The 26,914-nt window shown below is 46.2% G+C and overlaps 1 protein-coding gene across 1 annotated transcript in view; it reads right to left on the reverse strand.

The window, feature by feature from the left end:
* Positions 1 to 26,914, reverse strand: part of LOC110521062 (fibronectin type III domain-containing protein 1) — a 123,932-nt gene that overhangs the window by 50,030 nt on the left and 46,988 nt on the right. The window contains exons 2-4 of the mRNA XM_036975466.1: positions 4,618 to 4,812; positions 3,759 to 3,845; positions 2,539 to 2,607 (exon numbers count right to left, since the gene is read on the reverse strand). Of these exons, the coding sequence (XP_036831361.1) occupies positions 2,539 to 2,607; positions 3,759 to 3,845; positions 4,618 to 4,812 (351 nt within the window). The remainder of the gene's footprint in view (positions 1 to 2,538; positions 2,608 to 3,758; positions 3,846 to 4,617; positions 4,813 to 26,914) is intronic.

Consider the following 26,914-nt stretch of genomic DNA (forward strand, 5'->3'; position numbering starts at 1 on the left):
AAAGCCATGACATCATTTTTTGGAATTTTCCAAGGTGTTTAAAGGCACAGTTAACATAGTGTATGTAAACTTCTGACCCACTGGAATTGTGATACAGTGAATTATAATTTAAATAATCTGTCTGTAAACAATTGTTGGAAAAATTACTTGTGTCATGCACAAAGTAGATGTCCTAAGCGACTTGCCAAAACTATAGTTTGTTAACAAGAAATTTGTGGAGTGGTTGAAAATCAAGTTTTAATGACTCCAACCTAAGTGTATGTCAACTTCCGACTTCAACTGTACCTTTTTGTTTTCTCATGATTTGGTTGGGTCTAATTGTGTTGCTGTCCTGGGGCTCTGTGGGGTCTGTTTGTGTTTGTGAACAGAGCCCCAGGACCAGCTTGCTTAGGGCACTCTTCTCCAGGTTAATCTCTCTGTGGGTGATGGCTTTGTTATGGATGGTTTGGGAATCACTTCCTTTTAGGTGGTTGTAGAATTTAATGTCTCTTTTCTGGATTTTGACATTTAGCGGGTGTCGGCATAATTCTGCTCTGCATGCATTATTTGGTGTTTCACTTTGCCCAGGTCTGACAGAGCTGTAGGCCCTTCTTGGTTGGGGACAGAAACACCAGATTATCAGCAAACAGTAGACATTTGACTTCAGATTCTGAGGCCGGGTGTTGCAGACTGTTCTAATATATATGTTGAAGATGGTGTGGCTCAAGCTGCATCCCTGTTTCACCCCACAACCATGTGGGAAGAAGTGTTTGTTTTTTTGCCAATTCTAACCACACACTTGTTGTTTGTGTACATGGATTTTATAATGTGGTATGTTTCCACCAGCACCACTTTCCATCAATTTGTAGAGCAGACCCTCGTGCCTAACTGAGTCAAAAGCTTTTTGGAAATCAACAAAGCATGAGAAGACTTTGCCTTTGCTTCGGTTTGTTTGTTTGTCAATTAGGATGTGCAGGGTGAATACGTGGTCTGTCGTACAGTCATTTGGCAAAAAGCCTATTTGACATTTGCTCAGTACATTGTTTTCGCTGAGGAAATGTACGAGCCTGCTGTTAATGATAATGAGGAGAATTTCCCCAAGGTTGCTGTTGACACATATCCCACGGTAGTTATTGGGGTCAAATTTGTCTCCACTTGTATGGATTGGGGTGATCATTCCTTGGATCCAAATATTGGGGAAGATGCCAGAACTAAGGATGATGTTAAAGAGTTTAAGTATAGCCAATTGGAATTTGTGGTCAGCAGATTTGATCATTTAATTTAGGATACTATCAACACCACAGGCCTTTTTGGGTTGGAGGGTCTGTATTTTGTTCTGTAGTTAGATAGATAACTCTTCGTGTTTGTTTAGTGTTTTCCAATTTTCCCAGAAGTGGTAAGAGTCTATGGATTCTTCAATTACTTTGAGACTGCTCGCTCCCTCTCTCCCTCTCTCTTTCTCTGTTTATCACTCAAATTCAGAGAGAGAGAAAGAGAGAGAGGGGGAGAGAGAGAGCAAGAGAGAGAGAGGGAGAGAGAGATAGAGGGGGAGAGCAAGAGAGAGAGAGGGAGAGGAGAGAGGAGGAGAGAAAAAGCAAGAGAGAGAGAGAAGGAGAAGGAGAGAGTGTGAGAGAGAGAGAAGGAGAGAAGGAGAGAGAGAGATATATAGAGAGAGGGAGCTCCTGCAGAGGGCAGACTGAGGTGTTCCATTTGGTTTCAATCAACTGCCTTTTCTTCTATTTCTCTTGTTTTTTCTTCTTCATATTCTCTCTCTCTCTCTCTCTCTCTCTCTCTCTCTCTCTCTCTCTCTCTCTCTCTCTCTCTCTCTCTCTCTCTCTCTCTCTCTCTCTCTCTCTCTCTCTCTCTCTCTCTCTCTCTCTCTCTCTCTCTCTCTCTCTCTCTCTCTCTCTCTCTTGCCCCTAACCCTCTCTCTCTCTCTCTCTCTCTCTCTCTCCCTCACCCTCTCTCTCTCCTTCTCTCTCGCTCCTCACCCTCTCTCTTCCTCCTCTCTCGCCCCTAACCCTCTCTCTCTCAATTTCAATTTCATTTTAAGGGCTTTATTGGCATGGAAAACATATGTTTACATTGCCAAAGCAAGTGAAGTAAACAATAAAAAAAAAGGGAAATAAACAATAAAAAATTACAGTAAACCCTCACAAGAGTTCCAAAAGACTAAAGACAACTCAACAACCCTCTGACTGCCAGATATTAGCTTCTGTCTTTTGTGGAAGGGATCCGAGGTGCTACGGACCAGGCCAGACATACCAGTGGTTCAGTTAGATAGACCCGCCCCATCGACTCAGAGCAGAGGGAGAAGAGAGGGAACTGGGCTATGTTTCCCTGGCTACCAGAGTCATAACATTAGGATTAATTATCAAATTAGAGAATGGAGCTCTTTTTACCTTTGCGATGACAGCTGCAATTTTACATTTGCCTGTGTAATGGGACTTCTAAGGATAATTTCACTTCTAGTTCCAAGACTAACATGCACATGAACAATATCCACGTTGGTGTAAATATAGACTCGTTTGAGTACACTGGAGTCACGTTCTATGTTACCTGGAGAGGATGCGTTGACAGGTGCCCCGCCCACCACTGCAAAGCCGTCCAGTTTGACCCATTCACCACCTGGGGAACAGGTAATCATACACAGGTAAACCACAGGGTCAACATTGAACAAGTAAGTACTGCAGACTTCACACAAGTAAAAAGAAAAAACACACAGGTGGTTTTCAGTATCTTCTTTTTATCATAACAAATCAACTATTAGTACTGAAAGCAGTATGACGTCACTGTTCTAACATTTCAATCAGGTTGTACCTCTCCTCCCCCTCTCTCTTCATCTCTCTCTCGCCCTCTTCCCTTCTCCACCATTGCACCTCTCTACTCCTCCCCTTCCTTTTCTCTCTCTCTCTCTCTCTCTCTCTCTCTCTCTCTCTCTCTCTCCATCCATCTCATATTGTGGACCTGTTGCTATAACAGAGGTCTGTACAAACACATTAATGATGAAGAAGCAACGTGGTGTTATTTACGATGACTAATGCTGCTAGCATGTTGTGGGAACAGATTGATCTGCAAGAAGCAAATCATCTCATACACTCCCAGTCCCTCTACACACACACACACACACACACACACACACACACACACACACACACACACACACACACACACACACACACACACACACACACACACACACACACACACACACACACACACACACACACACACACACACACACACACACAGACAGACAGACAGACAGACAGACACAGAGTCAGTGACCACAACACATGGGTTTGGGGATAGGTTTAGATGTGGAAAACAAGGACTGGCCCCAGGCTTGGGCTGCTGATGAAGTATAGCCCTGTGATGCCAAGCTCCAAGCTCAGAGGAAAATGGAAATGTGACAAAGGGCGGGTGAACTGCTTTCATACTGTTGGAAAACATCAGGCCTTCAGTTGGGTTTTGGTCCTAAATGCCCTAAAAACCTCCAATAACTACAGTCTGGGGCTGCCATGTTTTAGTCGGGGTATGTTGTGACTGTTTAAAAGCACTGCTAGTATAAAGTGCACATTAACAATGTGTGTTGAAACGCATCTCTGACCTTCTGGTTAACAGTGGAACACACACACACGCACGCACACACACACACACAGTAGATGTGCTTACTGGTGCCACGAGGCACGGCCACACTGAAGGCTTTGGTGTGAGAGCCCTGGCCCCTCCTGTTGAAGATGTAACGGTCCCCAGGCTGCCCCCCCCCCCCCCCTCACCTCCTGGCGTCTCTGCTCTGTAGACAGGTTTGCTGATCCCCTCCTCGTTCTCGGCACTCATCTTCAGAAAGTGCAGGACTCCGGGCTCTGAAACACACTCCGTAGTTTAGGCCAATCCTCTCTCTCTCTCCCTCCCTCTCTCTCTTTCTCTCCCTCATCCCTCTTTCCCTCACTCTCTCTCTTTCTCTACCTCTATCCCTCTCTCTCTTCCTCTCCCTCTCTCTCTTTCTCTCCCTTTATCCCTCTCTCTTTCTTTCTCTCCCTCCATCCCTCTTTCTCTCACTCTCTCTCTTTCTCTCTCTCCCTCCCTCCCTCTCTATTTTTCTCTCCCTGATTCCTCTTTCTCTCACTCTCTCTCTCTCTCCCTCCCTCCCTCTCTCTTTTTCTCTCCCCCATTCCTCTTTCTCTCACTCCCTCTCTCTCTCCCTCCCTCCCTCTCTCTTTTTCTCTCCCTCATTCCTTTCTCTCACTCTCTCTCTCTCTCCCTCCCTCCCTCCCTCTCTCTTTTTCTCTCCCTCATTCCTCTTTCTCTCACTCCCTCACTCCCTCTCTCATTTTCTCTCCCTCATTCCTCTTTCTCTCACTCTCTCTCTCTCCCTCCCTCCCTCTCTCTTTTTCTCTCCCTCATTCCTCTTTCTCTCACTCTCTCTCTCTCCCTCCCTCCCTCTCTTTTTCTCTCCCTCATTTCTCTTTCTCTCACTCCATCTCTTTCTGCCACCACCAGTCCTGTCATGCTCACCCCCTAACATTCCTTCTTACTCTTCCTCACTTTCTCTCATTTTATCTCTCCCACTCTCCTTCAGTCCCACTTTATTTCTCTCTCTCTCTCTCTCTCTCTCTCTTTTGTTCAATGTCTTACCTACATCCTCCAGTACCTCGGAGCGTCTGTCCTTGTCCACCTTGATGAAGCGCAGTGTCCTCATGGACTTTCCGTAGCTGATGGTGTAGCGGTCCACCGGGCGACCGTCCAGCTGGTTGGGAGGTTCCCAGCTCACCCTCAGGCCCTTGTCCACTGACGTCAGCTTCACGTTCCGCGGCCGCAGGGGCTTTTCGGCTACGCACGCACGGAAGAAAATACTTCATGTTGGTAAATATTCAAAAGGAGGAGGTGTAGGGGCTCAACTGGTCAATGACATGAAAACAAGACGAGGAAGGGTTCTTTTTCTGTCTTCTTATTGACTGCATTTACCCAAACAAAACAAAGCAAATACGTACCAGTATGCTCAAATTAAACAGGACAGGAAAAAACAGAGTGGAAAGAAAAGATTTGCGTATACTTCCTTTTGATAGTGTTGAAAATGCAATTGTTATTGAGATGACAGCATAACACGCTCCATGTCCAACATCAGGCCCAGTAAATGGAATAAAGCATTTAGTGAAGGATTAAAACATCGATATAAAAGTTCCAGTCTAACCCTGGTCAACAGACAGATAGGCACTGGAGTCCTTGGAAAGGAGTGTGTGAGGGTTTAGTTGATAATGATTCAGCATAGAAAACAATCTCATTTATATACTCATAAAGAAAACATAACTGAATTCATCATGATCACAAACAATGCCAGTAAGACTGCTGTTGATGAAACAGACTGCTGTTGTTGAAACAGACTGCTGTTGATGAAACAGACTGCTGTTGATGAAACAGACTGCTGTTGTTGAAACAGACTGCTGTTGTTGAAACAGACTGCTGTTGATGAAACAGACTGCTGTTGATGAAACAGACTGCTGTTGTTGAAACAGACTGCTGTTGTTGAAACAGACTGCTGTTGATGAAACAGACTGCTGTTGATGAAACAGACTGCTGTTGTTGAAACAGACTGCTGTTGATGAAACAGACTGCTGTTGTTGAAACAGACTGCTGTTGATGAAACAGACTGCTGTTGTTGAAACAGACTGCTGTTGTTGAAACAGACTGCTGTTGATGAAACAGACTGCTGTTGATGAAACAGACTGCTGTTGATAAAACAGACTGCTGTTGATGAAACAGACTGCTGTTGATGAAACAGACTGCTGTTGTTGAAACAGACTGCTGTTGTTGAAACAGACTGCTGTTGTTGAAACAGACTGCTGTTGATGAAACAGACTGCTGTTGATGAAACAGACTGCTGTTGATGAAACAGACTGCTGTTGTTGAAACAGACTGCTGTTGATGAAACAGACTGCTGTTGATGAAACAGACTGCTGTTGATGAAACAGACTGCTGTTGTTTGCACGGATATTGCAACTCCAGTAGATTCTTACTGGAGTTTATTACACACAGTCAAATGGATGCACAGGAATCATGGATACAGTAAATCTTTCTTGAGCTGTCTAAAGAACCCCATCTGATGCTCAGGATCAGAGTACAACCTCTCCAACAGTCTTCAGGATGGCTTCCTTCATCTGCTGTATATCATGTTCATTAACAATCTGTAGGAGTTTCCTAGTTTACAGGTGTCCACCCAGGTAGAATTTTCCCGGCTAACTGTTTCCAGGTGGAACTCAATGTTTCATGTTCCCAAACAGTTTGGTTTGTGGGAGCCAGGAGTAACTCCTGTCATTCATGCTGCATGTAAGCAGGCTCTCCCAGCTCTTTATAGGACGGATCTGTGGTCTCTGACTTCTTCTAGAGTTTTACTTTGTGCTGAAAGCCCTTCTCATCACGATGCCTGCTTACTGCATACTGCTTACTGCCTACTGCTTACTGCTTACTGCCTACTGCTTACTGCCTACTGCTTACTGCTTACTGCTTACTGCCTACTGCTTACTGCCTACTGCTTACTGCCTACTGCTTACTGCTTACTGCCTACTGCTTACTGCCTACTGCTTACTGCCTACTGCTTACTGCTTACTGCCTACTGCTTACTGCTTACTGCCTACTGCTTACTGCTTACTGCTTACTGCCTACTGCCTACTGCCTACTGCTTACTGCCTACTGCCTACTGCCTACTGCCTACTGCTTACTGCTTACTGCTTACTGCCTACTGCCTACTGCTTACTGCTTACTGCCTACTGCCTACTGCCTACTGCTTACTGCTTACTGCCTACTGCCTACTGCCTACTGCCTACTGCTTACTGCTTACTGCTTACTGCTTACTGCCTACTGCTTACTGCCTACTGCCTACTGCTTACTGCTTACTGCTTACTGCTTACTGCCTACTGCCTATTGCCTATTGCTTACTGCTTACTGCTTACTGCCTACTGCTTACTGCTTACTGCCTACTGCCTACTGCCTACTGCCTACTGCCTACTGCCTACTGCTTACTGCCTACTGCTTACTGCCTACTGCCTACTGCCTACTGCCTACTGCCTACTGCCTACTGCTTACTGCTTACTGCTTACTGCTTACTGCCTACTGCCTACTGCCTACTGCCTACTGCTTACTGCTTACTGCCTACTGCCTACTGCCTACTGCCTACTGCTTACTGCTTACTGCCTACTGCCTACTGCCTACTGCTTACTGCCTACTGCCTACTGCTTACTGCCTACTGCCTACTGCCTACTGCCTACTGCCTACTGCCTACTGCCTACTGCTTACTGCTTACTGCTTACTGCTTACTGCTTACTGCCTACTGCCTACTGCTTACTGCTTACTGCTTACTGCCTACTGCCTACTGCCTACTGCCTACTGCCTACTGCCTACTGCTTACTGCTTACTGCTTACTGCATACTGCTTACTGCTTACTGCTTACTGCCTACAGCCTACTGCTTACTGCCTACTGCCTACTGCTTACTGCTTACTGCCTACTGCCTACTGCTTACTGCTTACTGCCTACTGCCTACTGCTTACTGCCTACTGCCTACTGCCTACTGCCTACTGCCTACTGCCTACTGCCTACTGCTTACTGCCTACTGCCTACTGCCTACTGCTTACTGCTTACTGCCTACTGCCTACTGCCTACTGCCTACTGCCTACTGCCTACTGCCTACTGCCTACTGCTTACTGCTTACTGCCTACTGCTTACTGCTTACTGCCTACTGCCTACTGCCTACTGCTTACTGCTTAATGCTTACTGCCTACTGCCTACTGCCTACTGCTTACTGCCTACTGCCTACTGCCTACTGCCTACTGCCTACTGCCTACTGCCTACTGCTTACTGCCTACTGCCTACTGCCTACTGCCTACTGCCTACTGCCTATTGCCTATTGCCTATTGCTTACTGCTTACTGCCTACTGCCTACTGCCTACTGCCTACTGCCTACTGCTTACTGCTTACTGCCTACTGCCTACTGCCTACTGCTTACTGCTTACTGCTTACTGCCTACTGCCTACTGCCTACTGCCTACTTGCTTACTGCTTACTGCTTACTGCTTACTGCCTACTGCTTACTGCTTACTGCCTACTGCCTACTGCCTACTGCTTACTGCCTACTGCCTACTGCCTATTGCTTACTGCTTACTGCTTACTGCCTACTGCTTACTGCTTACTGCTTACTGCCTACTGCTTACTGCTTACTGCCTACTGCCTACTGCCTACTGCCTACTGCCTACTGCCTACTGCCTACTGCTTACTGCCTACTGCCTACTGCCTACTGCCTACTGCTTACTGCCTATTGCCTATTGCCTATTGCCTATTGCTTACTGCCTACTGCTTACTGCCTACTGCCTACTGCCTACTGCCTACTGCCTACTGCCTACTGCTTACTGCCTACTGCCTACTGCCTACTGCCTACTGCCTACTGCCTACTGTTTACTGTTTACTGCTTACTGCTTACTGCTTACTGCCTACTGCCTACTGCTTACTGCTTACTGCTTACTGCTTACTGCCTACTGCTTACTGCTTACTGCCTACTGCCTACTGCCTACTGCTTACTGCCTACTGCCTACTGCCTACTGCCTACTGCCTACTGCTTACTGCTTACTGCTTACTGCTTACTGCATACTGCTTACTGCTTACTGCCTACAGCCTACTGCTTACTGCCTACTGCTTACTGCTTACTGCTTACTGCCTACTGCTTACTGCTTACTGCCTACTGCCTACTGCCTACTGCTTACTGCTTACTGCCTACTGCCTACTGCTTACTGCCTACTGCTTACTGCTTACTGCCTACTGCTTACTGCTTACTGCCTACTGCCTACTGCTTACTGCTTACTGCTTACTGCTTACTGCCTACTGCCTAATGCTTACTGCCTACTGCTTACTGCTTACTGCCTACTGCCTACTGCTTACTGCCTACTGCTTACTGCTTACTGCTTACTGCCTACTGCCTACTGCATACTGCTTACTGCTTACTGCTTACTGCCTACTGCCTACTTCCTACTGCCTACTGCTTACTGCTTACTGCTTACTGCCTATTGCTTACTGCTTACTGCCTACTGCCTACTGCTTACTGCCTACTGCTTACTGCTTACTGCCTACTGCTTACTGCCTACTGCTTACTGCCTACTGCCTACTGCTTACTGCTTACTGCTTACTGCTTACTGCCTACTGCCTACTGCTTACTGCTTACTGCCTATTGCTTACTGCTTACTGCCTACTGCATACTGCTTACTGCTTACTGCTTACTGCTTACTGCCTACTGCTTACTGCTTACTGCTCACTGCTTACTGCCTACTGCTTACTGCTTACTGCTTACTGCCTACTGCTTACTGCTTACTGCCTACTGCTTACTGCTTACTGCTTACTGCTTACTGCCTACTGCCTACTGCTTACTGCCTACTGCCTACTGCCTACTGCTTACTGCTTACTGCCTACTGCCTACTGCCTACTGCTTACTGCTTACTGCTTACTGCCTACTGCTTACTGCTTACTGCTTACTTCCTACTGCTTACTGCTTACTGCTTACTGCCTACTGCTTACTGCTTCCTGCTTACTGCTTACTGCTTACTGCCTACTGCTTACTGCTTACTGCCTACTGCCTACTGCTTACTGCTTACTGCTTACTGCCTACTGCCTACTGCCTACTGCCTACTGCTAACTGCTTACTGCTTACTGCCTACTGCCTACTGCTTACTGCTTACTGCTTACTGCCTACTGCCTACTGCTTATTGCTTACTGCTTACTGCCTACTGCCTACTGCTTACTGCTTACTGCTTACTGCCTACTGCTTACTGCTTACTGCTTACTGCCTACTGCCTACTGCTTACTGCCTACTGCATACTGCATACTGCTTACTGCTTACTGCTTACTGCCTACTGCTTACTGCCTACTGCTTACTGCTTACTGCTTACTGCCTACTGCTTACTGCTTACTGCCTACTGCCTACTGCTTACTGCCTACTGCTTACTGCTTACTGCCTACTGCTTACTGCTTACTGCCTACTGCCTACTGCCTACTGCCTACTGCCTACTGCCTACTGCTTACTGCTTACTGCCTACTGCCTACTGCTTACTGCTTACTGCTTACTGCTTACTGCTTACTGCCTACTGCTTACTGCTTACTGCCTACTGCCTACTGCCTACTGCTTACTGCCTACTGCTTACTGCTTACTGCTTACTGCCTACTGCCTACTGCCTACTGCCTACTGCTTACTGCTTACTGCTTACTGCTTACTGCCTACTGCTTACTGCTTACTGCTTACTGCCTACTGCCTACTGCTTACTGCTTACTGCTTACTGCTTACTGCCTACTGCTTACTGCTTATTGCTTACTGCCTACTGCCTACTGCTTACTGCTTACTGCTTACTGCTTACTGCTTACTGCCTACTGCCTACTGCTTACTGCTTACTGCTTACTGCTTACTGCCTACTGCTTACTGCTTACTGCTTACTTCCTACTGCTTACTGCTTACTGCTTACTGCCTACTGCTTACTGCTTACTGCTTACTGCTTACTGCCTACTGCCTACTGCTTACTGCTTACTGCTTATTGCTTACTGCTTACTGCTTACTGCCTACTGCTTACTGCTTACTGCTTACTGCTTACTGCTTACTGCCTACTGCCTACTGCCTATTGCTTACTGCTTATTGCTTACTGCCTACTGCCTACTGCTTACTGCTTACTGCTTACTGCTTACTGCTTACTGCTTATTGCTTACTGCCTACTGCTTACTGCTTACTGCTTACTGCATACTGCTTACTGCTTACTGCTTACTGCCTACTGCCTACTGCTTACTGCCTACTGCTTACTGCTTACTGCTTACTGCCTACTGCTTACTGCTTACTGCTTACTGCCTACTGCCTACTGCATACTGCTTACTGCTTACTGCCTACTGCTTACTGCTTACTGCCTACTGCTTACTGCTTACTGCTTACTGCTTACTGCCTACTGCTTACTGCTTACTGCTTACTGCTTACTGCTTACTGCTTACTGCCTACTGCATACTGCTTACTGCTTACTGCTTACTTATGATTCAACTGCTCTGGCGCCTAGCTCGGGGACACAGAACCTAATATTTCATACACACCTTAACTTGAGACTGCATATGTGTGTGTGTGTGTTAGAGAGAGAGAGAGACAGAGAGAGAGAGAGAGTGTGTGTGTGTGTGTGTGTGTGTGTGTGTGTGTGTGTGTGTGTGTGTGTGTGTGTCTGTTCTTGTTTTGCTGGCCCAATGGGGACATTGAACTGTTTGCACACCTTCCGTATGAGGACGTCATGACTAACTGGGGACAAATCTGTGCGTGCGTGCGTGTGTGCGTGTGTGCGCGCGTGTGTGTGTGTGTGCGTGTGTGCGTGTGTGTGTGTGTGTGCGTGTGTGCGTGAAAGAGAGAAAGAGAGAAAGAGTATGATACAAAAAATCCTACTTTCACATGTGGAATTGCAAGTTCACATGTGAATATCAATCACATGAAAAAATCTATTTTGCAGGATCACATGCAAGAATAAGTGATATTTTCACATGTGGAGTTTTCTTGCATGTGATCCTGCAAAATACATTTTTTTCATGTGATTGTTTTTCACATATGAACTTGCAATTCCACCCACACTTGAAAGTGAACATTTCATTTGCAGTTTCACATGTAAGAAAACTCCACATTTTCTCCAATGTTTGTAAACAAAATACATGTAAACAAACACTCTATAGTCTAAAAACATGAAAACTATGATTTTGATATTGTGGATGGTCAGTCATTGCATCCATGGTAGTCAGTGGATTTGAGAGTGGTTACAGTTCTCCAGCCCATCTCTCAGCTTTTTACCGGAACAGGGGCGGGGAACACACTTAATGTTAACGATCCAATGAAGGATTGCTGCTTTAAACACCTTTAATAGAGTCACAGTGTTATTATGTGGTGCAATCCTCTAAGAGGTGAGTTGTTCGTGCCATTAATATCAAGCAAAACCTCTGAAGTTCAGAACAACATTCTTAATACTGCAAAAGAAAGAATGATATTGATAGCAAAACATAAACCCCAAAGTCTTGATAACAAAACAAAATATTGCAAGGAAATCATTTTTAAATGCAAATGAATTGTCAATGGATGCAACGACAAAATCTTTTAGTACATTTTTTTTTTACGACAAAATAAAATGCCTCTCTCTTTCCTGCAATTTTCCCTACCTTTGGTTATGTTACCCTGGCCTTTGCATTCACTGGCTTTTTCCCCGTTGCTAGTTTTGGCACATTTATTCCAGAAAGATAGCATCCTGCATCACACTGTTGGTTTGCCTCTGAAGCTGAGCAGGTTGGTCCCTGGGTAGGAGACCAAAAATGAGGGAAAAACACTCAAAAAAGTACATGTGAAACTTCACACGTGTCTGAAAACAACTTGTCTGACTCAGGAAAATGTCATATATAGGAAGAGATGTGGTACTGAGAGGAAGTCCAGTCAGGGGTAGTGGGAGAGGATGGAAACTGGGCTGACATTATGCTAATTGTCTGATTGTTGAAACATCTAAACTCAATAGATTTCTCTGTTCCCAAAACTAGATTCTGTTACGAACACAATGCACTAAGTTTTATAGAGTTGACGCTTTGCAAAAGGTTAAAAAATGCAGTTGTTTAGAAGGAGTACAAGGTCAAATCTGAGTACGAGCACAGGCGCACTTCACAGAGGAGTCGTTCCCTAACGGAAATATGCAAATACATGCTAAAACGTGCCAATAGGATCTTGTGAGCTCATGTTTGGCTTTGCCCACCTCCTTGCTTGTTCTGCCCACTATGCTTCATTTGCTCCAACTGTAAATGACACAGATGAACTATCTTGGGTTAGTTATAAATATCTTTGTCATGGTTCTTTGTAACCAGCACAAGGTAGGAGATGGAAACACCACAATGCTGCCTGCTGCAGTATCAGGGCTTGTCTGATCAGATTGATCCACTACCAACCAGCTAATCCTGTGGTTTAATTCACACTCTCTACACACACACTTTCTACACTGACACACTCTCTCTACACTGACACACCCTCTCTACACTGACACACTCCCTCTACACTGACAGACTCTTTCTACACACACACTTTCTACACTGACACACTCTCTCTACACTGACACACTCTCTCTACACTGACACACTCTCTCTACACACACACTTTATACACTGACACACTCTCTCTACACTGACACACTCTCTCTACACACACACTTTCTACACTGACATACTCTCTCTACACTGACACACTCTCTCTACACTGACACACTCTCTCTACACTGACACACTCTCTACACTGACACACTCCCTCTACACTGACACACTCTCTCTACACACACACTTTCTACACTGAAACACTCTCTACACACACACTTTCTACACTGACAAACTCTCTCTACACTGACACACTCTCTCTACACCGACACACTCTCTACACTGACACACTCCCTCTACACTGACACACTCTCTCTACACACACACTCTCTATACTGACACACTCTCTCTACACTGACACACTCTACACACACACTTTCTACACTGACACACTCTCTCTACACTGACACACTCTCTCTACACTGACACACTCTCTCTAAACACACACTTTCTACACTGAAACACTCTCTCTACACACACACTTTCTACACTGACACACTCTCTACACTGACACACTCTCTACACTGATACTCTCTCTACACTGACACTCTCTCTACACTGACACACTGTCTCTACACACACACTTTCTAAACTGACACACTCTCTCTACACTGACAAACTCTCTATACACTGACACACTCTCTCTACACTGACACACTCTCTACACTGACACACTCTCTCTAAACTGACACACTCTCTACACTGACACACTCTCTCGAAACTGACACACTCTCTCTACACTGACACACTCTCTCTACATACACTCTATCTACACTGACACACTCTCTACACTGACACAATCTCTACACGAACAGACTCTCTACACTGACACACTCTCTACACTGACACACTCTCTACACTGACAGACTCTCTACACTGCCACTCTCTCTACACTGACATTCTCTCTACACTGACACACTCTCTACACTGACACACTCTCTACACTGACACACTCTCTACACTGACACTCTCTATACACTGACACACTCTCTACACTGACACACTCTCTACACGCACTCTCTCTACACTGACACACTCTCTACACTGACACACTCTCTACACTGACACACTCTACACTGACACTCTCTCTACACTGACACTCTCTATACACTGACACACTCTCTACACTGACAGACTCTTTACACTGACACAATCTCTACACTGACACAATCTCTACACGAACAGACTCTCTACACTGACACACTCTCTACATTGACACACTCTCTACACTGACACCCTCTCTACACACACTCTCTCTACACTGACACCCTCTCTACACACACTCTCTCTACACTGACACACACTCTCACACACTCTCTCTACACTGACACACTCTCTACACACACTCTCTCTACACTGACACACTCTCTACACTGACACTCTCTCTACACTGACACCCTCTCTACACACACTCTCTCTACACTGACACACCCCCTCTACACTGACACACTCTCTCTACAATGACACACTCTCTACACTGACACTCTCTCTACACTGACACACTCTCTCTACACTGACACACTCTCTCTACACTGACACACTCTCTACACTGACACACTCTCTACACTGACACACTCTCTCTACACCGACACTCTCTCTACACTGACACACTCTCTACACACACTCTTTACACTGACACACTCTCTACACTGACAGACTCTCTACACTGACACACTCTCTACACCGACACACTCTCTACACTGACACACTCTCTACACCGACACACTCTCTACACCGACACACTCTCTACACTGACACACTCTCTCTACACTGACACACTCTACACCGACACACTCTCTACACTGACACACTCTCTACACTGAAACACTCTCTACACCAACACACTCTCTACACTGAAACACTCTCTACAACGACACACTCTCTACACCAACACACTCTCTACACTGACACTCTCTCTACACTGACACTCTCTCTACACCGACACACTCTCTACACTGACACACTCTCTCTACACTGACACACTCTCTCTACACTGACACACTCTCTACACTGACACACTCTCTACACCGACACACTCTCTACACCGACACACTCTCTACACCGACACACTCTCTACACCGACACACTCTCTACACCGACACACTCTCTACACACACTCTCTCTACACTGACACAGTTTCTACACTGACACACTCTCTACACTGACACACTCTCTACAATGACACACTCTCTACACTGACACACTCTCTACACTGACACACACTCTACACTGACACTCTCTCTACACTGACACCCTCTCTACACACACTCTCTCTACACTGACACACACTCTCACACACACTCTCTACACTGACACACTCTCTACACACACTCTCTCTACACTGACACAGTTTCTACACTGACACACTCTCTACACTGACACACTCTCTACACTGACACACTCTCTACACTGACACACTCTCTACACTGACACACACTCTACACTGACACTCTCTCTACACTGACACCCTCTCTACACACACTCTCTCTACACTGACACACACTCTCACACACTCTCTCTACACTGACACACTCTCTACACACACTCTCTCTACACTGACACACTCTCTACACTGACACTCTCTCTACACTGACACCCTCTCTACACACACTCTCTCTACACTGACACACCCCCTCTAAACTGACACACTCTCTCTACAATGACACACTCTCTACACTGACACTCTCTCTACACTGACACACTCTCTCTACACTGACACACTCTCTCTACACTGACACACTCTCTACACTGACACACTCTCTACACTGACACACTCTCTCTACACCGACACTCTCTCTACACTGACACACTCTCTATACACACTCTTTACACTGACACACTCTCTACACTGACAGACTCTCTACACTGACACACTCTCTACACCGACACACTCTCTACACTAACACACTCTCTACACCGACACACTCTCTACACCGACACACTCTCTACACTGACACACTCTCTCTACACTGACACACTCTACACCGACACACTCTCTACACTGACACAATCTCTACACTGAAACACTCTCTACACCAACACACTCTCTACACTGAAACACTCTCTACAACGACACACTCTCTACACCAACACACTATCTACACTGACACACTCTCTACACTGACACACTCTCTACACTGACACTCTCTCTACACTGACACTCTCTCTACACCGACACACTCTCTACACTGACACACTCTCTCTACACTGACACACTCTCTACACCGACACACTCTCTACACTGACACACTCTCTACACTGACACACTCTCTACACCGACACACTCTCTACACCGACACACTCTCTACACCGACACACTCTCTACACCGACACACTCTCTACACCGACACACTCTCTACACTGCCACTCTCTCTACACTGACACACTCTCTGCACTGACACACTCTCTACACTGCCAATCTCTCTACACTGACACACTCTCTACACTGACACACTCTCTACACTGACAGACTCTCTACACTGACACACTCTCTACACTGACACTCTCTCTACACTGACACTCTCTCTACACCGACACACTCTCTACACTGACAGACTCTCTTTAATGACACACTCTCTACACTGACACACTCTCTACACTGACACTCTCTATACTGACACTCTCTCTATACTGACACTCTCTCTATACTGACACAATCTCTACACGGACAGACTCTCTATACTGACACACTCTCTACACTGACACACTCTCTACACTGCCACTCTCTCTACACTGACACACTCTCTACACTGACACACTCTCTACACTGCCACTTTCTCTACACTGACACACTCTCTACACTGACAGACTCTCTCCACTGACACACTCTCTACACTGACACTCTCTACACTGACATTCTCTCTACACCGACACACTCTCTGCACTGACAGACTCTCTACACTGAAACACTCTCTCTCCACTGACACACTCTACACACACTCTCTCTACACTGACACACTCTCTACACTGACACACTCTCTACACTGACACACTATCTACACTGACACACTCTCTACACTGACACACTCTCTACACTGCCACTTTCTCTACACTGACACACTCTCTACACTGACACACTCTCTACACTGACACACTCTCTACACTGACACTCTCTATACACTGACACACTCTGTACACTGACAGACTCTCTACACTGACACACACTCTCTACACTGACACACTGTCTACACTGACACTCTCTACACTGACACTCTCTCTACACTGACACTATCTCTACACGGACAGACTCTACACTGACACACTCTCTCTACACTGACACACTCTCTCTACACTGACACACTCTCTACACTGACACACTCTCTACACTGACACACTCTCTCTACACCGACACTCTATCTACACTGACACACTCTCTACACACACTCTCTCTACAATGACACATTCTCTACACTGACACACTCTCTACACACACTCTCTACACTGACACACTCTCTACACTGAAACTCTCTCTACACTGACACTCTCTATACACTAACACACTCTCTACACTGACAGACTCTCTACACTGACAGACTCTCTACACTGACACACTCTCTACACTGACACACTCTCTACACCGACACACTCTCTACACTGACACACTCTCTACACTGACAGACTCTCTTTAATGACACACTCTCTACACTGACACACTCTCTACACTGACACTCTCTATACTGACACTCTCTCTATACTGACACTCTCTCTATACTGACACAATCTCTACACGGACAGACTCTCTATACTGACACACTCTCTACACTGACACACTCTCTACACTGACACACTCTCTACACTGCCACTTTCTCTACACTGACACACTCTCTACACTGACAGACTCTCTCCACTGACACACTCTCTACACTGACACTCTCTACACTGACATTCTCTCTACACCGACACACTCTCTACACCGACACACTCTCTACACTGACACACTCTCTACACTGACAGACTCTCTTTAATGACACACTCTCTACACTGACACACTCTCTACACTGACACTCTCTATACTGACACTCTCTCTATACTGACACTCTCTCTATACTGACACACTCTCTACACTGACAGACTCTCTACACTGCCACTCTCTCTACACTGACACACTCTCTACACTGACACACTCTCTACACTGCCACTTTCTCTACACTGACACAATCTCTACACTGACATACTCTCTCCACTGACACACTCTCTACACTGACACTCTCTACACTGACATTCTCTCTACACCGACACACTCTCTGCACTGACAGACTCTCTACACTGACACACTCTCTCTCCACTGACACACTCTACACACACTCTCTCTACACTGACACACTCTCTACACTGACACACTCTCTACACTGACACACTATCTACACTGACACACTCTCTACACTGACACACTCTCTACACTGCCACTTTCTCTACACTGACACACTCTCTACACTGACACTCTCTACACTGACATTCTCTCTACACCGACACACTCTCTGCACTGACACACTCTCTACCCTGACACACTCTCTACACCGACACACTCTCTAAACTGACACACTCTCTCTACACTGACACACTCTCTACACCGACACACTCTCTACACCGACACACTCTCTACACTGACACACTCTCTACAACGACACACTCTCTACACCAACACACTATCTACACTGACACACTCTCTACACTGACACACTCTCTACACTGACACTCTCTCTACACTGACACACTCTCTACACTGACACACTATCTACACTGACACACTCTCTACACTGACACACTCTCTACACTGCCACTTTCTCTACACTGACACACTCTCTACACTGACACTCTCTACACTGACATTCTCTCTACACCGACACACTCTCTGCACTGACACACTCTCTACCCTGACACACTCTCTACACCGACACACTCTCTAAACTGACACACTCTCTCTACACTGACACACTCTCTACACCGACACACTCTCTACACCGACACACTCTCTACACTGACACACTCTCTACAACGACACACTCTCTACACCAACACACTATCTACACTGACACACTCTCTACACTGACACACTCTCTACACTGACACTCTCTCTACACTGACACTCTCTCTACACCGACACACTCTCTTCACTGACACACTCTCTCTACAACGACACACTCTCTACACCGACACACTCTCTACACTGCCACTCTCTCTACACTGACACATTCTCTGCACTGACACACTCTCTACACTGCCAATCTCTCTACACTGACACACTCTCTACACTGACACACTCTCTACACTGACACACTCTCTACACTGACACACTCTCTACACTGACACTCTCTCTACACTGACACTCTCTCTACACCGACACACTCTCTACACTGACAGACTCTCTACACTGACACACTCTCTACACTGACACACTCTCTACACTGACACACTCTCTACACTGACACTCTCTATACACTGACACACTCTGTACACTGACAGACTCTAAACACTGACACACTCTCTACACTGACACACTGTCTACACTGACACTCTCTACACTGACACTCTCTCTACACTGACACTATCTCTACGCGGACAGACTCTACACTGACACACTCTCTCTACACTGACACACTCTCTACACTGACACACTCTCTACACTGACACACTCTCTCTACACCGACACTCTCTCTACAATGACACACTCTCTACACACTCTCTCTACAATGACACATTCTCTACACTGACACACTCTCTACACTGACACTCTCTCTACACTGACACTCTCTATACACAAACACACTCTCTACACTGACACACTCTCTACACCGACACACTCTCTACACTGACACTCTCTCTATACTGACACAATCTCTACACGGACAGACTCTCTTTACTGACACACTCTCTACACTGACACACTCTCTACACTGACACTCTCTATACTGACACTCTCTCTACACTGACACTCTCTCTATACTGACACAATCTCTACACGGACAGACTCTCTATACTGACACACTCTCTACACTGACACACTCATTATACTGACAAACTCTCTACACTGACAGACTCGCTACACTGCCACTCGCTCTACACTGACACACTCTCTACGCTGACACACTCTCTACACTGCCACTTTCTCTACACTGACACACTCTCTACACTGACATACTCTCTCCACTGACACACTCTCTACACTGACACTCTCTACACTGACATTCTCTCTACACCGACACACTCTCTGCACTGACAAACTCTCTACACTGACACACTCTCTCTCCACTGACACACCCTACACACACTCTCTCTACACTGACACACTCTCTACACTGACACACTCTCTACACTGACACACTCTCTACACTGCCACTTTCTCTACACTGACACACTCTCTACACTGACACTCTCTACACTGACATTCTCTCTACACCGACACACTCTCTGCACTGACAGACTCTCTACACTGACACCCTCTCTCTACACTGACACACTCTACACACACTCTCTCTACACTGGAACACGCTCTACACTGACACACTCTCTACACTGACACACTCTCTACACTGACACACTCTCTACACTGACACTCTCTATACACTGACACACTCTCTACACTGACACACTCTCTACACTGACAGACTCTCTACACTGACAGACTCTCTACACTGACACACTCTCTCTACACTGACACACTCTCTCTACACCAACACACTCTCTACACTGACACACTCTCTACACTGACAAAATCTCTACACTGACAGACTCTCTCTACACTGACATACTCTCTACACTGACACAGTTTCTACTCTGACACACTCTCTACACTGACACACTCTCTACACTGACACACTCTCTACATTGACAAGCTCTCTACACTGACACACTCTCTACATTGACACACTCTCTACATTGACACACTCTCTACACTGACACTCTCTCTACACTGACACTCTCTCTACACTGACACCCTCTCTACACTGACAAACTCTCTACACTGACACACTCTCTACACCGACACACTCTCTACACCGACACACTCTCTACACTGACACACTCTCTCTTCACTGACACACTCTCTAAACCGACAAACTCTCTACACTGACACACTCTCTCTACACTGACACACTCTCTACACCGACACACTCTCTACACCGACACACGCTCTACACTGACACACTCTCTACACCGACACACTCTCTACACTGACACTCTCTATACTGACACTCTCTCTACACTGACACTCTCTCTATACTGACACAATCTCTACACGGACAGACTCTCTATACTGACACACTCTCTACACTGACACACTCATTATACTGACACACTCTCTACACTGACAGACTCGCTACACTGCCACTCGCTCTACACTGACAAACTCTCTACGCTGACACACTCTCTACACTGCCACTTTCTCTACACTGACACACTCTCTACACTGACATACTCTCTCCACTGACACACTCTCTACACTGACACTCTCTACACTGACATTCTCTCTACACCGACACACTCTCTGCACTGACAAACTCTCTACACTGACACACTCTCTCTCCACTGACACACCCTACACACACTCTCTCTACACTGACACACTCTCTACACTGACACACTCTCTACACTGACACACTCTCTACACTGACACACTCTCTACACTGACACTCTCTATACACTGACACACTCTCTACACTGACACACTCTCTACACTGAAACTCTCTACACTGACACTCTCTCTACACTGACACAATCTATACACGGACAGACTCTCTACACTGACACACTCTCTACACTGACACACTCTCTACACTGACAGACTCTCTACACTGACAGACTCTCTACACTGACACACTCTCTCTACACTGACACACTCTCTCTACACCAACACACTCTCTACACTGACACACTCTCTACACTGACAAAATCTCTACACTGACAGACTCTCTCTACACTGACATACTCTCTACACTGACACAGTTTCTACACTGACACACTCTCTACACTGACACACTCTCTACACTGACACACTCTCTACATTGACAAGCTCTCTACACTGACACACTCTCTACATTGACACACTCTCTACATTGACACACTCTCTACACTGACACTCTCTCTACACTGACACTCTCTCTACACTGACACCCTCTCTACACTGACAAACTCTCTACACTGACACACTCTCTACACCGACACACTCTCTACACCGACACACTCTCTACACTGACACACTCTCTCTTCACTGACACACTCTCTAAACCGACACACTCTCTACACTGACACACTCTCTCTACACTGACACACTCTCTACACCGACACACTCTCTACACCGACACACGCTCTACACTGACAAGCTCTCTACACCGACACACTCTCTACATTGACACACTCTCTACACTGACACACTCTCTACACTGACACACTCTCTACACTGACACACTCTCTACACTGACACTCTCTCTACACTGACACACTCTCTACATTGACACACTCTCTACACTGACACTCCCTCTACACTGACACACTCTACACTGATACACTCTCTACACTGACACACTCTCTACACTGACACACACTCTCACACACTCTCTCTACACTGACACACTCTCTACACTGACACACTCCCTACACTGACACCCTCTCTACACAAACTCTCTCTAAACTGACACACTCTCTCTACAATGACACACTCTCTACACTGACACACTCTCTACACTGACACACTCTCTACACTGACACACTCTCTACACTGACACTCTCTCTACACTGACACACTCTCTACATTGACACACTCTCTACACTGACACTCCCTCTACACTGACACACTCTACACTGATACACTCTCTACACTGACACACTCTCTACACTGACACACACTCTCACACACTCTCTCTACACTGACACACTCTCTACACTGACACACTCCCTACACTGACACCCTCTCTACACAAACTCTCTCTAAACTGACACACTCTCTCTACAATGACACACTCTCTACACTCACACTCTCTCTACACTGACATACTCTCTACACTGAACCACTCTCTACACTGACACACTCTCTACACACACACTCTCTACACTGACACACTCTACACTGACACACTCTCTCTACATTGACACACTCTCTACACTGACACACTCTCTACACTGACACACTCTCTACACCGACACACTCTCTACACCGACACACTCTCTACACTGACACACTCTCTACACTGACAAACTCTCTACATTGACACACTCTCTACATTGACATACTCTCTACACTGACACACTCTCTACACTGACACACTCTCTACACCGACACACTCTCTACACCGACACACTCTCTACACTGACACACTCTCTACACTGACAAACTCTCTACATTGACACACTCTCTACACTGACACACTCTCTACACTGACACACTCTCTACACTGACACACTCTCTACACTGACACTCTCTATACACTGACACACTTTCTACACTGACACACTCTCTACACTGAAACTCTCTACACTGAAACTCTCTCTACACTGACACAATCTATACACGGACAGACTCTCTACACCAACACACTCTCTACACTGACACACTCTCTACACTGACAAAATCTCTACACTGACAGACTCTCTCTACACTGACATACTCTCTACACTGACACAGTTTCTACACTGACACACTCTCTACACTGACACACTCTCTACACTGACAGACTCTCTCCACTGACACACTCTCTACACTGACACTCTCTACACTGACATTCTCTCTACACCGACACACTCTCTGCACTGACAGGCTCTCTACACTGACACACTCTCTCTCCAATGACACACTCTACACACACTCTCTCTACACTGACACACTCTCTACACTGACACACTCTCTACACTGACACACTCTCTACACTGCCACTTTCTCTACACTGACACACTCTCTACACTGACACTCTCTACACTGACATTCTCTCTACACCGACACACTCTCTGCACTGACAGACTCTCTACACTGACACCCTCTCTCTACACTGACACACTCTACACACACTCTCTCTACACTGGAACACTCTCTACACTGACACACTCTCTACACTGACACACTCTCTACACTGACACACTCTCTACACTGACACTCTCTATACACTGACACACTCTCTACACTGACACACTCTCTACACTGAAACTCTCTACACTGACACTCTCTCTACACTGACACAATCTATACACGGACAGACTCTCTACACTGACACACTCTCTACACTGACACACTCTCTACACTGACAGACTCTCTACACTGACAGACTCTCTACACTGACACACTCTCTCTACACTGACACACTCTCTCTACACCAACACACTCTCTACACTGACACACTCTCTACACTGACAAAATCTCTACACTGACAGACTCTCTCTACACTGACATACTCTCTACACTGACACAGTTTCTACACTGACACACTCTCTACACTGACACACTCTCTACACTGACACACTCTCTACATTGACAAGCTCTCTACACTGACACACTCTCTACATTGACACACTCTCTACATTGACACACTCTCTACACTGACACTCTCTCTACACTGACACTCTCTCTACACTGACACCCTCTCTACACTGACACACTCTCTACACCGACACACTCTCTACACCGACACACTCTCTACACTGACACACTCTCTCTTCACTGACACACTCTCTACACCGACACACTCTCTACACTGACACACTCTCTCTACACTGACACACTCTCTACACCGACACACTCTCTACACTGACAAACTCTCTACACTGACACACTCTCTACACCGACACACTCTCTACACCGACACACTCTCTACACCGACACACTCTCTACACTGACACACTCTCTACACTGACACACTCTCTACACTGACACACTCTCTACACTGACACTCTCTCTACACTGACACACTCTCTACATTGACACACTCTCTACACTGACACTCCCTCTACACTGACACACTCTACACTGATACACTCTCTACACTGACACACTCTCTACACTGACACACACTCTCACACACTCTCTCTAAACTGACACACTCTCTACACACACTCTCTCTACACTGACACACTCTCTACACTGACACACTCCCTACACTGACACCCTCTCTACACAAACTCTCTCTAAACTGACACACACTCTCTACAATGACACACTCTCTACACTGACACTCTCTCTACACTGACACACTCTCTCTACACTGACACAGTCTCTCTACACTGACACACTCTCGCTACACTGACACTCTCTCTACACTGACACACTCTCTACACTGACCCACTCTCTACACTGACACACTCTTTACACACACTCTCTACACTGACACACTCTACACTGACACACTCTCTCTACATTGACACACTCTCTACACTGACACACTCTCTACACTGACACACTCTCTACACCGACACACTCTCTACACCGACACACTCTCTACACTGACACACTCTCTACACTGACAAACTCTCTACATTGACACACTCTCTACATTGACACACTCTCTACAATGACACACTCTCTACACCGACACACTCTCTACACCGACACACTCTCTACACCGACACACTCTCTACACTGACACACTCTCTACACTGACAAACTCTCTACATTGACACACTCTCTACACTGACACACTCTCTACACTGACACACTCTCTACACTGACACACTCTCTACACTGACACTCTCTATACACTGACACACTCTCTACACTGACACACTCTCTACACTGAAACTCTCTACACTGACACTCTCTCTACACTGACACAATCTGTACACGGACAGACTCTCTACACCAACACACTCTCTACACTGACACACTCTCTACACTGACAAAATCTCTACACTGACAGACTCTCTCTACACTGACATACTCTCTACACTGACACAGTTTCTACACTGACACACTCTCTACACTGACACACTCTCTACACTGACACACTCTCTACATTGACACACTCTCTACACTGACACACTCTCTACATTGACACACTCTCTACATTGACACACTCTCTACACTGACACTCTCTCTACACTGACACTCTCTCTACACTGACACACTCTCTACACTGACACACTCTCTACACCGACACACTCTATACACCGACACACTCTCTACACTGACACACTCTCTCTTCACTGACACACTCTCTACACCGACACACTCTCTACACTGACACACTCTCTCTACACTGACACACTCTCTACACCGACACACTCTCTACACCGACACACTCTCTACACCGACACACTCTCTACACTGACACACTCTCTACACTGACAAACTCTCTACATTGACACACTCTCTACACTGACACACTCTCTACACTGACACACTCTCTACACTGACACACTCTCTACACTGACACTCTCTATACACTGACACACTCTCTACACTGACACACTCTCTACACTGAAACTCTCTACACTGACACTCTCTCTACACTGACACAATCTGTACACGGACAGACTCTCTACACCAACACACTCTCTACACTGACACACTCTCTACACTGACAAAATCTCTACACTGACAGACTCTCTCTACACTGACATACTCTCTACACTGACACAGTTTCTACACTGACACACTCTCTACACTGACACACTCTCTACACTGACACACTCTCTACATTGACACACTCTCTACACTGACACACTCTCTACATTGACACACTCTCTACATTGACACACTCTCTACACTGACACTCTCTCTACACTGACACTCTCTCTACACTGACACACTCTCTACACTGACACACTCTCTACACCGACACACTCTATACACCGACAC

Source organism: Oncorhynchus mykiss, chromosome 4 (assembly GCF_013265735.2).
Source record: "Oncorhynchus mykiss isolate Arlee chromosome 4, USDA_OmykA_1.1, whole genome shotgun sequence".
NCBI lineage: Eukaryota > Metazoa > Chordata > Actinopteri > Salmoniformes > Salmonidae > Oncorhynchus > Oncorhynchus mykiss.